The sequence below is a fragment of the Sapajus apella genome, unplaced genomic scaffold, assembly GCF_009761245.1.
Source record: "Sapajus apella isolate SASKATOON/1434 unplaced genomic scaffold, GSC_monkey_1.0 scaffold18, whole genome shotgun sequence".
NCBI classification, from domain to species: domain Eukaryota; kingdom Metazoa; phylum Chordata; class Mammalia; order Primates; family Cebidae; genus Sapajus; species Sapajus apella.
In genome coordinates this window covers 22,557,295-22,574,359 of record NW_022436958.1, presented here as the reverse complement: position 1 = coordinate 22,574,359, position 17,065 = coordinate 22,557,295, and the positions used below count along the sequence as shown (strand labels likewise).

The 17,065-nt window shown below is 41.1% G+C and overlaps 1 protein-coding gene and 1 pseudogene across 10 annotated transcripts in view; one reads left to right on the top strand and one right to left on the bottom strand.

Moving 5' to 3' along the window:
- TANC1 (tetratricopeptide repeat, ankyrin repeat and coiled-coil containing 1) overlaps window positions 1-17,065 on the bottom strand; it is a 267,662-nt gene that overhangs the window by 176,185 nt on the left and 74,412 nt on the right. For 9 of the 10 annotated variants that reach the window (XM_032286481.1, XM_032286476.1, XM_032286480.1 and 6 more), the window contains one exon: window positions 4,221-4,298. The exons of the other annotated variant lie outside the window; for it this stretch is intronic. In XM_032286481.1, coding sequence (XP_032142372.1) covers window positions 4,221-4,281 — 61 coding nt within the window. In that variant the 5' untranslated portion in view covers window positions 4,282-4,298. The remainder of the gene's footprint in view (window positions 1-4,220; window positions 4,299-17,065) is intronic. 10 annotated transcript variants of the gene reach the window in all.
- Window positions 6,220-10,417, top strand: LOC116557154 (annotated as a pseudogene).

Below are 17,065 nucleotides of genomic sequence, written 5' to 3'. Positions count from 1 at the left end.
CATTAGGGATTAAATGTAATGTCTACATGATTATGAAAGAGCTAGTTGGTTTAAAATAATGGATCAGCTTCTTCAGGAAAACAGTATTTCTTTCCACTTATTCAGGTCTTCCCTTAAGTCCTTCAACAAAGTTTTATCATTTTCTTTAACGTGAGGTTTGCACAGATGGTCACAGTGGCTCACGCTTGTAATCCCAGCACTTTGGGAGGCTGAGGTGAGTGCAACACATGGGCCCAGGAGTTTGAGATCAGCCTGGGCAACATGGTGAAAACTCTGACTCTCTTAAAAACAACAACGAACACCACAAAATTTATCCAGGAATGGTATCATGGTAGCTACTCAGGAGGCTGAGGTGAGAGGATTACCTGAGCCTTAGAAGGTCAAGGATGCAGTAAGCCGAGATTGTGCCACTGCACTCCAGCCTGGGTGATAGAGCGAAACCATCTTTTTAAAAAAAAAAAAAAAAAAGGCTTGCACATTTCTTTTTAGGTTGATAAAATTTTGTTGCTATCGTAAAGAGGGATTTTCTTTTCCCTATTCATTTTTACAAACAGTGTTGCTGTACAGAAAAGACATTAACTTCCTGTGTGGCTCTTAAATCCACTGTAAACTCCTACTAGGTCCAGATTTAATATGAGAATACTCTCAATCTTAAGAGTCTAGTAATTACTTAATTTTTAAGCTAAGTAACTGTGTAATAATAGTAACATGAATATTTTCTGATAGTAAAGGTCACTTAAAATTAAGAAACATGTGGTAAAGGTTGTAGGCCTCTCTGGAGAGCCTCAAAATAAACACACTGTCTTCTCTGCTTTTTTTAGATCAAAGTCCTAACATAAAGCAGAGAAAGGAAAAAAAAATAAGATGTCCTCATCTGGCCTTCTTCCTATATTATGGTTTAACACTGATTTTTGCTCCCTTAGGCCAAACTCAAGGTCAAGTGCTTATTTGCACTGATGGAACAGCAGGAACAAGGTGAATATGCTTTCTGAAAAACAAATGGTAAAATTTTAAAAATTCCATTTTCCAGTATGCCTCTATACCCTCTACTTTTTTGCCCAGCTATAAGCATTTCCTAGGTAAAAATGCATAATCCAAAAATAAAAAATTCTGCTAATTATTTTGAGTTCACTTGATGATTTTTCAATAGTTTAAGTTTCACCGTACATAATATTGCAAATATCCACTGGGCATGGTGGCTCATGCCCGTAATCCTAGCACTTTGCAAGGCCGAGGTTGGGTGGATCACTTGAGGTCAGGAGTTCAAGACTAGCCTGGCCAACATGGTGAAACCCTATCTCTACCAAAGATACAAAAATTAGCTGGGTGTGGTGGCATGCCCCTGTAATCCCAGCACAGGGAGGCTGAGGCAGGAGAATTGTTTAAACCCAAGAGGCAGAGGTTGCAGTGAGCCAAGATGGTATGCAACTACACTCCAGCCTGGTCAACAGAGCAAGGCTCTCAAAAGAAAGAAAAAAACAACAACAAACATACTATTGCAAATATCCTTATATACATATAGCTGGAATTCAGTATTTGCTACAATTTTACCTATAGATACATGTGATAACTTCTTTTTAGGGATAATTGAGGGAATAAGAACTGTTCAGTACTTCTGAAAAATATTTGGTTTCCACTGAAGAATACAAAGTTTATCTCAGTTACTGCATTTTCCAAATTCTCAAAGCAGGTTTAACATAAAAGAGTAGTAAAAGACTGCCTGCAAAAACAACTTGCAAAGGACATGAAAAGCTGAACTCAAGTTTTTAGACATGTTTCCTAAATCTCTATGATTATGAGTTCAAGTATATGGGAATGACTTTCATCTTTACAACAAAAATGGGTTTTAATTGGAAACAGTGCAGCAAAATTTTTCCATATTGCAGGAGATATTATTACCCAAGTTTCAGCGCAGTCTTGGTAGATTAGCCGGCTTTAATTTATAGAAAGACTTAGCTATGATTTACTTATATAATGAGAGCTGGCATGGACTCAACATATGAGTGGCCAAATTCCAAGTATTTCCTCCAACCATCCTGTGACATAACTTCATCAGGATTTTAAATTCCATCTGCTTTGTTGCTAGCCTAATACAACCAGGTTCTAGTTAAAAGCAAAAAGGCACATACCATGCAGATGTTTTATGGGAAACGTTCCCATCGCTCTTTCAAGTTGGTTTGTATTAGTGAAAAAGCCATAATGTGGAAATTATTATGAAGAAATTATTCAGAAAAAGCAGTAGTTGCTTTTAAAGACCAAAGGGAGAAATAAACCCAAAATCACAGGCTCTTAAATTGGAAAAGTTTCAAATGCAAACTATTATTCCTGTCTGGTGTGTCTGAAAGACACAGGTGCTGAAGATCATTAATATATTGCTATTTCTCCTAAGCCTGGCACTCGTCAAAGAAGATGGTAGGCCTGTTTTGAAGAACTGTTACTGACTAGGGAGTTTAGGCTTGGGGACCCTAGTCCTGAGAAAAATAACCCACTGGTTGGCAGTTCCAACCCAACAGACAACTTAAGATCTAAATTTATGCTGGAAATTACAAAGACTTCTAAAGAAGCAAATAACACAGTTCCTATGATTGGTGTCAGATGAGCCAAAACTGAAAAAAGTTTTTTGTTATTATTTTTAAACAGCTTTCAGAAAACTAACAAGAAAGACATTTTGGCCTTCACCCAGCAGAGGGTGAATGTTCCCCTGGATAGAAGTCCTGTGAACTGAAATTTCTCCACAGTAACAATTCTAATTAATTATTCAAAGCCAGGGGTTGATTTTCTAAGGTTAACTATGGTCTCCTGCTGATGTCATTAAAAACTAGTTTCTCCTTTTCATCAGTGTCTGCTTACCCAGGCACCGATGAGAAGCTTTAACAGCAGCCTTGCAATAAAGGCTCAACTTTTAAGGTGAGTTTGTCATTTTGCACACTTGGCTTAAGGTATAATTATCAATAAATACAAACTGTGTCTAGGTTCTATATAACCAAAAATTTTAGAAATCCACTTCTTCTCTTAGATAATGATGGAAACAACAGACATTAAGATTATCCTAAGGCACTGCAAGATCCTTTGAATTAAAGAGTTAACCATAATTTTGTGATGCTTCAGTAATAAGCATACTTCTTAAAACAGAAATTAAAACTGAAACATTATTTGACATAGTAACTCAGAAAACCAGTCATTCTCCAAGGAGACTGGATTAACATGAGTTTACAGAGTGAAATGCAACATTTCAGGCAAGTCAATTCATGCTAACCTATTTTTATTGTACAACACAGGTAGACAATATATAGTTTTTCTGCAAGAGAAAAAGGGTGTAACAGTGAGAGTTCACCAAAATATCTTAGAGTAGGTTATCACATGGAATGTAATGATAATCGAGTCACAATGACAATATGCACCAAAACTCTACAAACAAGAATGAAATTTAAGCCAAATTAAGTAGTTCTCATCATAATGAAAACAAGCAGTCCGGCATTAAGCGGGACTCCACCTGTTACGAGTAAAATTTGATACTCCAAAAGATGAGGACCAGTCAGCCAGCAGTTGGTCAAACTTATAAAATGTAATCACATGTGGGAAAGTGAATGAGCTTTCTAGAAACCAAATTCCTGAACACACCTGCTATCCCTCAATGTCTTTATCAAAATTATGAACCTTTAAAGTCTCTGGGAAAGGATTTGGTTATAACCCAAACTCAATTCTCAAAGTCACTTCTCATAAGAAAGCTCAAAATTATGTTTCCTCTCCTTTTTCTTTTTTAAGAGACAGGGTCTGGCTCTGTTGCCCAGGCTGGAGTACAGTGACATTATCACAGCTCACGGAAGCCTCGAACTCCTGGGCTCAAGAGATTCTCCTGCCAGAGCCTCCCAAGTAGCTAGGATTTACATGCATGGGCCATCATACCCGACTAATTTTTTTTAATTTTTTTTTTTTTTTTTTTTTTTTGTAGAGGCAAGTTGTCTCCTTATGTTGCCCAGGCTTGTCTTGAACTCCTGGCCTCAAGCAATCCTCCTGCCTTGGCCTCTCAAAATGTTGGGATTACAGGTGTGGGCCACCATGCCTGGCCTATTTCATTTCTCATAGCCTCCAGCACACTGTTTGTTCTAACCCAGGTAACACTCTCTGACCCACTCCCAAAGCAACAAATCCACCCAACCTGGAGTGAGGGGAAGCTTGCTGCCCACTGTCCATGACTGGACTCCTTCTTGCACACATACCTGCTTCCTTCTTGCCTCCCTTTCCTCCCTCTCGGCTTTTCTTCAGCACAGCCTTTAACATTTTCAACACTCTTGTTTCTAAAGAGAACAGGAGCAGAGAGAAGAGGAATTAAACATTGGAAGTTGGAATATAACTTGTGCATTGACAAAAGAGGTAACCTGTTTTCAAACAGAGCGCTTAAGGTACCTTGAGTTTTACATTAATTTTCTATGTATAAACTATGATGGGAAACTAAATGCTGAAGACACAAGGAATGTTCTAAAACTTTTAATGAAGTGATCACAAGTTCACTGTTGTTAGAAAAGCTAAAGAAACATACAATAGTGCATTCTCAGCATTCCACATCTAATTAAGGTTATGAGGCTAAACCTGGGTACAGTTCTCCAAGATATTTGGCACCGCTTCCCAGCCCCAGTTCATCAAAAGGCACTAGAACACGGAATCAAAAAGATAATGAAAGAAGCTACTGGTTAAAGGCAATGTTTTACAGGTGTTGCTAATATGTAATCACAAGGAAAACATTTTGGAAGGTTATGAAATGAGGCATACCTTACAAACATTTGCAAAATAAATACAGAGGGAACACATTTTAGCCCTGATCAGGGAACCCGATTAAACAGCACACACTACGGTGGGTTTTTACTATATATAGTTATAACTTTGGGTGGTGGGTAAGTAGAATAGGCCTGTGGCATTATGGCCAAATCCTTTAAAGGAGCTGTATCTTTAAGCAGTGTTGTACTGAGCTTGTAAAAACACCACAATGGCCCAGGCCTAAGATGAAACACGAAACCATCTCCACAGCTAGAGAAGACAAAAGGACCATTATTTCATCATGAAGCCTGTCTCCTTTAAGCTCCCTCTCTCCGCACTAGTAACTCAGATGAGATTACTTAACAACCCCAGACAGTAACCAATCTTAGTGGGTTGTGTTACCCATCACACCTTTATTAGTGCACTAAGAGGGAAGCAGGAGGCAAGCAGGTCTCTCTTTAACAGGCAAGGGGGTGGGGGAGAAATGAGGATGGGGAAGGGGTAGGGGAGGGGAGGCAAGGAGGGAGAAACTCCTATGTAGGAGTGCTCCCAAATCTGCCTACTTAGCGCAAATGCTTCAAATGACCTCAGTGTAACACCACACACCATCTCTCAGCCCCCAGAGTAAGCAAGTTTTGTGGGACCCACTGAGAAGTCTAAGGAACCCCAATGTGTTGCCATTCACAGAGTCACACAACATAAGCACACAGGGTGACCTTTCTTATCATTTGGTCCAAGCCTGTATTGTTTTCTCAAGTCCCTTTACTGATCAAGAAACAGAGACCCAGGGAGGCTGGCTTGCCAGGGGTCACGCAGCTAGTTAACAGCAGGGCCAGAATCCAAATCTGCAGCAGCCCAGCAGGACCACCTTCCTCCCCTCCACCAGGCTGGCCTCTCCTCACAGATCACTGACAGCTTTGAGCAACAACAAACAAAACTGTGTGATATTAGAAAGACAGTATCTTAGGCAGAATTTGGAAAAGGCCATACTGAAGGTTAGCAGAGTAAAATCATCTCACACACAAGTTTTTACATACTGAAGGGGCATGGCTTAGAACCTAATTCTCTTTTTGAAAATGCTGCTTGAATAAACTGTGGTGAAAAGATTTAGGTTTCACCTAAAGAACAAACACTAAACCTGGAAGGGAGCAATCGTTTCCATAAGGATGGAAAACACAAACTCCTCTTAAAAATCACACTTCAGGGAAACAATAAAAAATACTGTAGTATAAAAAATGGCAGAAAAACAATCATCAATAGATGCCTGGTAAACCCAGACATCTTCAACCAACCAACCTTTGGGGTTTATAATTTAGCAGAAACAATCTACTTAAAAAATAAGAGAAATATTGATGGAGCCATGCCACCAAAGCTTGTTCAAGGTCCCTGGCACCAGCCTTCATGAACTCTTCCAGAGCCATGTGTTTACCTGGATCACTGACCAGCTCAGGCCCTACAACGTCCATGAAGCTGCTCCTGATCAATCATTCAGGTCATCACCAGTTGGCAGCAGACCTACCATGCCACTCAGAACAGGCATCCCATGGGGCAAGGGCTAGGTAACACTGACTTTGGTATCTCATCCCAGACACCCTGTTTTCCTATTTTGGGGCACTCAGCTATTTTCAGGACAGCCATACCTTCCCCATCAGTGGTCTTAAGTGAAAGAGGCTATCAAATATCTACTGTAATTTTTTCTTCCAGTTCCTGTTTTCCTCCATAAATAGCAACTCAAGAGAAACAGCTTAAATTTTATATTCTAAAAAAGAGCTATTCAAACTGCAACGTGGAGAAACTTTAACTGATTATACCTGAGTGCAAAAATAAAGAACCATCCTTCCCTCCCTGAGACTAGAAAGGAAAAAAGTAAGTCTTCCCAGCAAGTTAAATTCTGAAATTAACACAGGTCAGAGTAGAGCTATACAAAGTCACGTGGAAGTCTCAATCATCTCTGGCCTAAAACCCATAACTGGAACTTGATAGTCACCAATGGACAGACAGGCTATGCCCACCAAAAGGGGGATGGTCGGAAATAGCATGAATAGGAATAGGCCACAGGGGCCAATGATGACAGTACACTCCAGAGAAGACTATCCAGCATGCTAGACAGTATCTGCAGACTTATAAACACACACCCCACATCCAATTCTGGAAATGGGGACACTGGTCTGTTGGAGCTGGGTGCTATTACACATTGACATGATATGACTACTTCTCCTTGTTCTGTTCATACTGAGAAGCACCTCATAATTTGGCTCCTTTCTTAGTCTGTAAACAGTGGGGAGAGAGTATGCTGGTCCAGTTCTGACAACCGTCTGGCTTGCTGACAGATCCAATTCTCAGAGTAAATTAATAAACCGGTACTCCAGCTTTAAACGAAAGCTCTCATGAACTTTGCTTTATTAAAAGGAGTCACTTTGTCCAGTCCCATCCATATAAGACATGGAGAATGTTGAATTTCTGAGGACCAAAGGGAAAACAGTGGTAAATGCCTCAATGGAAATGGCACTGTGAAGTCCACCTCTGTAGGCAGCCAGCAGGCTCTCCTCTTCTGCATCATCACACTTCTCCTTCTGCAGCAACTTCAACTATTGTCATTTTTTCCATTAAAGGGTGAATACTGAGCTGTCATGGACATAAACCAAATAGAAATGGAGCAAACCAGCCTTTCTGACACAATAATTCAGACTCAGCAGATTAAATGACAAGCCCAACACACTGTGTGGTAATGGAAGTACCTATGGACAAGCATCATAGGATAAAACATAATAAATAGTATTCTTTTTTACTGTGTATTTTTTTTTTTTTTTTTTTTTGAGATGGAGTCTTACTCTATTACCCAGGCTGGAGCGGAGTGCAGGGGCACAATTTCGACTCACTACAACCTCCACCTCCTGAGTTCAAGCAGTTTTCTTGCCTCAGCCTCCCAAGTAGCTGGGATTACAGGCACCCACCACCACACCCGGCTAATTTTTGTATTTTTAGTAGAGAGGGGGTTTTACCATCTTGGCCAGGCTGGTCTCAAAGTCCTGACCTCAGGTGATCTGCCCACCTTGGCTTCCCAAAGTGCTGGGATGACAGGTGTGAACCACTGCACCCAGCCTACTTTAAATATAGAGCAAAGGCACAGGTATAACTCAGATACCAACCAAACAGAATCCCTCAAGTTCTGCCCCATTAAACCTTAGCCTCTATGACAGCAAGTAGAACAAATGTACCACTGGACTCAAATACTTAAGCCTTTGAAAAAGTGAAGAGCATCAGATGTCATTTCTTCCCACTATATACTTTTGAGGAAGAGAGTGTAGGGGAGAAAAGATATCTTTTCCTCACCCATGGCAAGGTTCATGGCTGACACCCCTATAACAGGACAGATTAACAAGAGAAAGGCATAACAAATTTACTCAACCAAAGTTTTGCATGACACAGGAATGCCTTCAGAATTGAGAATCCAGAGACGCAGGAAGCTATTTTTAGGCTTAGGTACAATGAAGAACAAATGGAATGAGGCCTAATAATAATTGGAGTGGGGGACCTTGGCAAGGCCTGCCTGTCCAGATTCTTCCTATCCTCTGGGTACAGGGCAAGACCTCACTGGAATGAGAGTCTTATAACTCACTGTCAGGTGAGATAGGTCAGAGAATTTCTTCATAACCATGCTTCAGGGGAGAAAGGCAGGAGGAGGCAGAGGGTCCTCCTTTCTTCTGCAGTTTCTCTTATATGCCAAGGTACCATATTGGGGGTATCCTGTCCTGAGCTCCAACAAAAGGAAAGACCAACTGAAATTGACTAACAGAAGTAAATTTCCTGTAATGTTCATTGAGAAGAAAAGGTGAACAGTAGATAATATTACTCTTAGAAGGCCAAGGGCCTGAAGTCACCTAAATTTCTACTATCATTCAACATGCAAGTTTCCCAAATGTCACAGATTCTCTTTTAAAACCCCTAGAAGTTAGATTAATTATCAAAAGCTTACTTTTACTTCTGGTATTTCTCCTTCAGCACACCAAGTCTTTGGGGACAGGCACAACCTCTCTATATTATGTATTTGAACTCTGCACAGCATGTTGTGTTGGCACCTAAAACATAACAAAAAGCACCCTACACAAAAATAGTAAGATGATTCCAAAACAAGACAAAATCTATTTCAGCTTATAATCACAGTGGCAATAGCCATGACCACCTTGTCTGAGATCATAGAAGAACACTAACAGTAAAGTGTTTCTCTTCTGGAGTGCCATACTGCCTGTTTACACAATTTCAAGTGGAATCTGGGAGCTGAGGCAGGGACTATGTTTATTCTCTAACATATACAAACAGACGCCAGAACACAGGCTTTGCACCTCCCCAGTTCTCAGTATTTGTTGACAGGCTGCAATGAACACAGATAAGCAATTTCCTCCAAATGAAGCAATCAACCAACATTTATAGCAGTTTATAATTGACAAAGAACATTCCTATATATTCACAATTGCAAGGAATGCCAGAAAATTTTCCGATTAAAGAATAGTGTTGGGTTAGCAATAGCAGCTTTTCATTCTACATACATTCGTAAGTAGCTACCCTGTGCCAAACAACAAGAGACACAAAGGCAAGTACAGTCTGATGGAGGAGTAGGACAACATGAGGACATACATGGGCAAGAAGCTAACAACATTCACGCCTCCATTTTCTCTACAAAGTGAAAACAAGGTAAGAGAGGTGCAATGAAGGTTCAGAATAGCCCTGTAGAGGACAGAAAGGCACGTACGAGATTAAAAGGACAGCTGGCTAGGCACAGTGGCTACACCTGTAATCCTGGCACTTTGGGAGGATCCTTTGAGCCCAGGAGTTTGAGACCAGCCTGGGCAAGAGAGGGAAATCCTTTCTCAGAAAAACTAAAAACAATAAAATGGACAGCTGAACGGCTCTCATCATCCAAACTAGGCTCCAGAACAGGCCATAACACCAAATGATGAAACTGCTCCTATCCTCAAAGGCTCACGAGTAGTGGCACCGCATCGTATGACTCATCTATGGTTCTGGGTTAGTGGAATATTTGCCGTCTGGCACACACCATCTGCCTGCTCCTGTAGTTCACGGATACATCTGATAACAAGAAATAGTACACATGCCAGGGAGCTTCTGATTATGACTGAAGCCAATGGCTGGATGTGATATTCAAGCTAGACCTGGACTTTCCTAATCTGCCCAACTTCATGGATGGGAAGAACAAGGTCACCCAGAGCAATGCCATCTTGTGCTACACTGCTGGCAAGCACGTGTGGCGAGACTGAAGAAAAGATTCAAATGGACATTTCAGAGAACCAAGCAACAGATTTCCGCACACAACTGATACAGCACTGTTACAACTGTGACCATGAAAAACTAAAACCTTGGTACTTAGAACAGCTACCTGGACAACTGAAACAATTCTCCATGTTCCTGGGAGAAATTCTCACGGTTTGCAGTGGAAAGCTCATCTTTGTGGATTTTCCCATCTATGACATCTTGGATCAGAACCGCCTGTTTGAGCCCGTGCCTGGATGAATTCCCACATATGAAGGCTTTCATGTGCCGTTTGGAGGTTTTGGAGAAAACTGCTGCCTATGTGTAGTCTGACTGCTTCTTCGAGATGACCATCAACAAGATGGTCCACTGGGGCAACAAGCTTTTATGCTGAGCTAGAGGCAGACTTGCACCGCTTGTTTTGTTTCATCCTGTTTCTAGGGGGCCTGCACTCTTTTTCTGCTCTTTTACATAATGAGCACTTTGGCTAAAATAAATAAATAAGCTGGGCGTTTAATTCCGTCTTCTGATCCTCAGCTCCAAGAACCATCCAGGGATGGTCCAGAGAATGCAAGATTTGGTCAACAATCAGGAGTTCACAGTGCAGGTGCCAGCACAGGAGTGCTCAAAGTGGTGTGCTATGGAATCAAGGCTGGTCAGGGAGGGAATGAACACCTGAGAGGTAGGATAGCAGAGAGAAAAAGTATGGTGTCTCAAAGAGATCAAAGAAAACAGAGTCGATATAAATAAATAGGGAAGTTGAAACAGTCTGGTTCTTTTCAATGAATGTTTAAATTTTGGATGTGGAGCAATTCCAAACAATGACAAAGCCCATAGGATTAGTAAAGGTGGATCTGTGATGGGAACCCAGGGCTAACTTGAAAGCTCAGGCACTGAACAGCTGCCTCCAAAGTCCTCAATGAACTACAGGTAGGCGGAATATGGAGGTGATCTGGACAGCATAGAATACACACCTCAAAGAAAGGGAGGCTTTGCATAAGGATCAAAGTGTAGCAGGTGTAGACACCAACATCAACTCAGGGCCCCAGTAGCCATGCAGCTAAAAGCTCCTGGAGAACCACCTGGGGTTTGAGTATGAACCACAGCCTGAGTGTGGTCTCTTCCTTTCACACAACTCTGTGGAGGAGGTGGTTGGGGCCACAGGGTTATTTCCTTGTGAAAGGTTTACAGCAACTGGAAACCCAAGCCCCAATCCTCCTTATGGTAGTTAGCTCCACAACCACCACACTCAGAATTACATTCTCTTCTCTTTTCCTTTCTCTTTCCTGTTGTTTCCCACTTGTGTCATACAACAGAACTACAATTCCCAACTTACACTGCCCACCTTCCTGATGTGCAATCGCAACTCCCAGAAAATAGGTAAAAATGCATACAAAGCGATTCTGGACAAGTTATTATTTCACCAAGAATACTGTTCCCTTTCCTGCTGCATTGGATAATTTCAAGTCTCTTTCACCTGTAGGGATTATAATTTTTAAGGGGGAAACTTTCTTGTTCCTAAGACCACTGTATTCACAGTACATAATAAACCATCGCCACAGATGAAAAAGGAACCCCTTAAAGGAGGCCACAGTAAGTGTGATAAGCTTTTAGTACGAAAAGAGGAGACCTTAAAGACATTTTCAAAAAGTGTTAAAAGGCACTCTATCAATGCCAGCTGAATGAAGTCTGGTATTATAAACCTAAGGAAATTAACATTTTTTAATGCACTGCATCTAGCCTCAAAGTGAAGGGTCAGACAGCCTCAAAGATGCCTGTGAAAGGCAGCTATTCATCACAAAAGATCTCCTGCTTATGTAGCTGACAGATGGATCTTTCACTTAATGCTCAAAATATAAGACATTAAAAACCCTCGTCTACCTATTAGTGACTTGCAATTACTTGCTGAACAAGGTTATAACCTCCCCAGGACCTAATTTCATTAGGATGGGAGTTCTCAATACCCATGCAGGGGTTTTAAAACTCTACCAGGTGATTCTAATGTGCAGCCACTTAACCATACGCCTGGCCCTGCTCTAAGCACTTAGCATGCCTATAGTCATTAGATCCTCACAACCATCGTCTGAGGAAGGTACTGTTAATCTCCATTCCACAGAGGCGCAAACTAGTGACTTGCCCAGGATCACACAGCTCAGTGTGCATCCAGGCAGTCTAGCTCCCCAGCCTGACCATGAACTCAGTCTACTCGACCTCCTCCTTCCAGATGAAAAGGAGAGACCAGCCCCCAGGGAGTGGTGAGAGTCAAACAAAGGCAAAACTGCTCAACAGATGAAAAAAATAAATCGTCTTTGGCCAAACATACACATGCTTACACACACTCCACTCCTAAAGCAGCATCCCATGCTGTAAATCTATCCTTAAAAAAAAAAAAATCTGCTTCCATTGAAAGACACCTACGGTACAGTCCCTCGAGTTACCAGTTATTTCAAACTACAGTGTTGTCCACATGTGACCTGGAGGCATCATGCAACAGAACATATGCTAAAATGACCAAGCTTTCAAGTTCATTAGCCCACAGGAGAGAGCCCTGGGAGCTTAACCAGCATGCCAATGTGGAGGATTTGGGGAGGCGGAGACCTTTGTGTCATAGAAGCAATGTTGCTCCTATTCCTAACACCCAGAAGTTAGCAACTAGGTTAATTCAAGAAAAACTCAGAAAACCGCCTCATTTCTTGTGAATAAATTGTATAAAGCTTGTTAAACGGTGACAGGATGCAGTGAGGAATGGCCTGATGATCTCTATGTCTTTCTCTGCACAATTTTACACAGTCTAATAAATTTAGTGAGGTTTTAACCTTGGATATCAAGTTCTAAATTAAACCAGGATATTCTACAGTGATAGTACAGTGGAGAGCTGAATCAAATTCATACAAGCCACACAGCATCATCTCTTCCCATAGCTAAAGCAATGATATCAACATATGCATCACTGTGCTCTCCTCTGGAATTTGTAAGGGAAAACATTCTTGGCCATAAACATTTGGTTGCTGTAAGCAGTCTTACAGAAGCCTGTGTGAAAAGCCATATGGGCATGGACAATGGCTTTATTTTTTTCCCCGCTTTAAGCTCTATTGGACTTGAAGGCTTAATTTTTTAATTAACTCCAACAGCCCCACAAGGGGAATACCAGAGCTCCAGATGATAAAAGTCACAGACAAGTCATGCTAGAAACAAAGGCCAAATGAGACTTAAAAAAAAAAAAAAAAAAAAATCCAGGTTTAATGTTAACAAATCTGGTCTCAAACAGGATGAGAAAGACACAAGGGTGCCATCCAAGGCATGAATCTGTAACCTTTTAAGTGCCATGGATGGCTTTAGTAATCTATACCCTCTACTCAGAATGTTTTTGAATTATTTTTAAGTAGTGTGATCACAAAGAAAACTAATTATATTGAAACACAGATAGCAAAATGTTTAAAAAGCAAACCTGATACACTAAAGCATGCTTAATGCGTAAGACACAGCAGCAGGTTTTATAACTACTGCAGTTTTTAAAGCAGTGATAGGTATAAATGTATTTTAAACTATTTCCACAATACGATACAAAAATCAGTTAATTTCCATGTGACAAAGTTACAGGTCCTGTTATGTGGTTGGTTGCCCACTTTTATGACTGGAGCAATGGCTATATTTTGGCTAGAGGTTCGTGGAAATACAGTTAAGTTTTTCTCCACCCATCCAAGTTCGCAGATTCCTTAGTCCATTTTGTACTGTTGTCACAGAATATCACAGAGAGGGTGATTTATAAGCAATAGAAATTTGTTTATAAACTTCTATTTGCCTCACAGTTCTGGAAGCTGGGCAGTCCAAGATTGAGGGGCCCACTTCTGGGGAGTGCCTACTTACTGTAGCATCCCATAAAATTCAGAAAATTAAGCAGTAACTTACTGATGGCACACATTAGCAGGACCACGTATTTCACATATACGCCACTGCTAGCAATTAAAGGCAAGTCCCATGATTCATTTTCAGAATAGTCTGTAAAAGTCCTATTTATCAAGAAAGTCCATCACCACCAAATTACTAACTCATCTACAAAAACTAGGCCTGGCATGACAGGAGAAAGACTCCAGAAATTTACTGTGAGAGACAATGTATAAAAACAAAATGCCAGATTTCATATTTGAGACAAGAGTTTTTAACACATCCTGTTGGTTTCGTTGTTTTCTTGTGCTCTCCTCACCCTTTCACAGTATTTGTTCTCTGGAAGCTGCAGTGTTCCAGTTAACTGGATCAGGCTTCCTAGTGAATGTGGTACCCAAGGCTTGGCCTCTCCCGCCCTGACTGCCTCATACAGTCAGGCCATTCCCCAGCTGCATGCCCTAAATCAGGGGATGCCCGTAGGAAGAGAAATATAATTCAGAGTCCAAAATACACGGACTTACACTGGACCATTGCCAGTTTCTCATGGATCCTGGGTAACCGAGATGGTTTCTGTTTTCATGGTTAGGAACAGCTGCAAGAGTGCAATACTCTTTCTAGACTAATAAAATAACCTAAGTCTGGCTCAGTATTTCAGCTGTGGCAGCAGCCAAACTTCCCAGAATGGTGCAAGCCTTGTGCAGTTCTAGAGCTGGGGTGGTAGTTCTGAACTAAACTGCAGATATTCAAACTCAACCCAACAGCAAACACACTCACCCCACTTCAACTAAATTTTGAATTACAGAATTAATTCCTATGGGTGGAGATAGGGGTCCCATAAAACTAATCAAACCTATGAAGTTCAAGCCTTATACCTGAAGATATGTTACATGCCATATATGAACATCAGATGTTTTTCCTCTTAAGCCCAGTGAAAGGTTCAATTAAAGCACTTAGTAACTCTGCAATGAAACCTTTGATCGCCAATTCTGTCACCACTTCTCTTAACACAGAAAGAATGAAACCTATCTCAGACCTAAGTAACAAAAATCGCTATTGTGAACCAGCACAGAAACGACACACACAAACACACACACACATACACACGCACACACAGCTTACTTTTCTTGGGAAGGAATAGAGAGTTGCAGAAGCTATTTTATCCGAACTGAGAACACTCCTTATACACTCTTGTACATGTAGCCCAGTTACCAAGTTATTTCCTAAACGTAAGTGTGTGGTCCAAACGTCTCCCACTAAAGAAAAACGGCCCAATTAGAACCCAGTGGAAAACAAGACACATGTTTCTTGAATGGCTTTGAATTAGAGACAGTGGATTAAAATTGTTCTAGATATAATGAAGATGTTGCACAGATGTACTAAGTTTTCATGGTCTCAGCAAAACATCTTCCTGGTACAGCAAAATACGTGAGTCTGCAAAGCTGGATATAAAATAATTTTTAAAATATCTGATTTTTGTTTTTATGCAGTAAAACTGCTCAAGCCAATTCTTTTGCCTTCTCACAAACTCAATAAAGCCCATATTTCCATGTACTGACAATTTACTGAAAACCATACAACTGCATTCATCTCCAATGACATAACTTTTTATGATTAGCTCATCGATACCATAAATCAATGCAAATGGAAGATTTATCTAAACAAATGGAAGATCTTCACTTCACAAATCCAGCAACCAACCACAAAAGCAATGGCAGACAGAGGTAGAGACACTTATTTCACAGACACCCTCCTATTTAGTCCTCACAGCCACCATGTAGAAACTATAATTATCCTCTTTCAACAGATAAGGAAATTGAGACTCAGAAAATCTCAGCAGCCTGCTCCAGGCCACACCTTAGCTTTTAACACCTCATTCCACTTCTTCCTTTGGAGGAAAGTTATGCACTAAAACCATGCCTTGGCACCCTAAGCCTTGGATTTCCAGATAAAAATCACATTGAATAACAAGCCTCTGTTATACAGCATGGGATCTAAAGATAAATGACAGAACTGCAATGCTGTTCTGATAACCTGGCTTAATTTAAAACTGTATCACAGGCTGGGTGTGGTGGCTCACACCTGTAATCAATACTTTGGAAGGCCAAGGTAGGAGGATCACTTGAGTCCAGGAGTTTGAGACCAGCCATGAGACTTCATTTCCACACACAAAAAATTTCTTTTTAATCAGCTGGGTGTGGGAGCACATGCCTGTAGTCACAGCACTTTGGGGGGCTGAGGAGGGACAATCATTTGAGCCCAGGTATTCAAGGCTGCAATGAGTTCTGATGGTGCCACTGCACTTGAACCCAGGTAACAGAGTGAGACTCTTAAACAAAAAATTATGTCACTATGTACTCCTAAGCATTTTCACTTACTCTTCTGAAAGAGAAACGAATGTTGTACTCCAAGCACCCAATCCCACATCTGTCTATTCTTGGCCCTCTATTCTCTTGTGCTATAGTCCTTGGAAAAATGACCAGAATAACCACTTCAACCGCTACCTCCATGCAGGCAAGTCACAAATCCATTTCTCCATTCTTTATCTGTGCTACAGCTATACGACTTTATTTCCATCTTGCTGTCATCAACCCTGGCTACACAAACTCACTATGTCCAAAACTAAATCCATCTCCTCTATCCACTTCCAAACCCCACTCACTAGTCTGTGTCCAGGTTCCGGCTGATAAAGCACCACCCTTTTTAGTTCACCAGACTCAAAGCCCCTCCTCCTTATCATGGCCTCCCTTCCTTGACTGGTAAACAGCCAAACAGGGCTCTGGTCTCACCAGTCCAAGTTCCCCTCCATTCGCTCCCACCATTCTGGGGAGGTCCTCACCATCCCTCTGGTAGACTTCAGGCTGAAATCTGCAATGTTAGACCAGTTAAGTACATCAGAGTCACCTGGGATGCTTGTTAAGAGGCAGGCTGCAGGACCCCACCCTGGAATTCATTTTTGTTTGTTTGTTTTTTAGGTCTGACGTGCAGCTCTCCAACTGATGATGAAGCAGTCCCTCATGGTCCACACTCCCAGGAACCACTGTTATTATACACTCTCCTCCCTCCCTTTCTACACTTACATGAATTCTTGAATCTTATCATGAACCAATGTAACCCTTTTTAAATCTGAACATTTAGGCCTCTGGTAATGAAGTTTGGA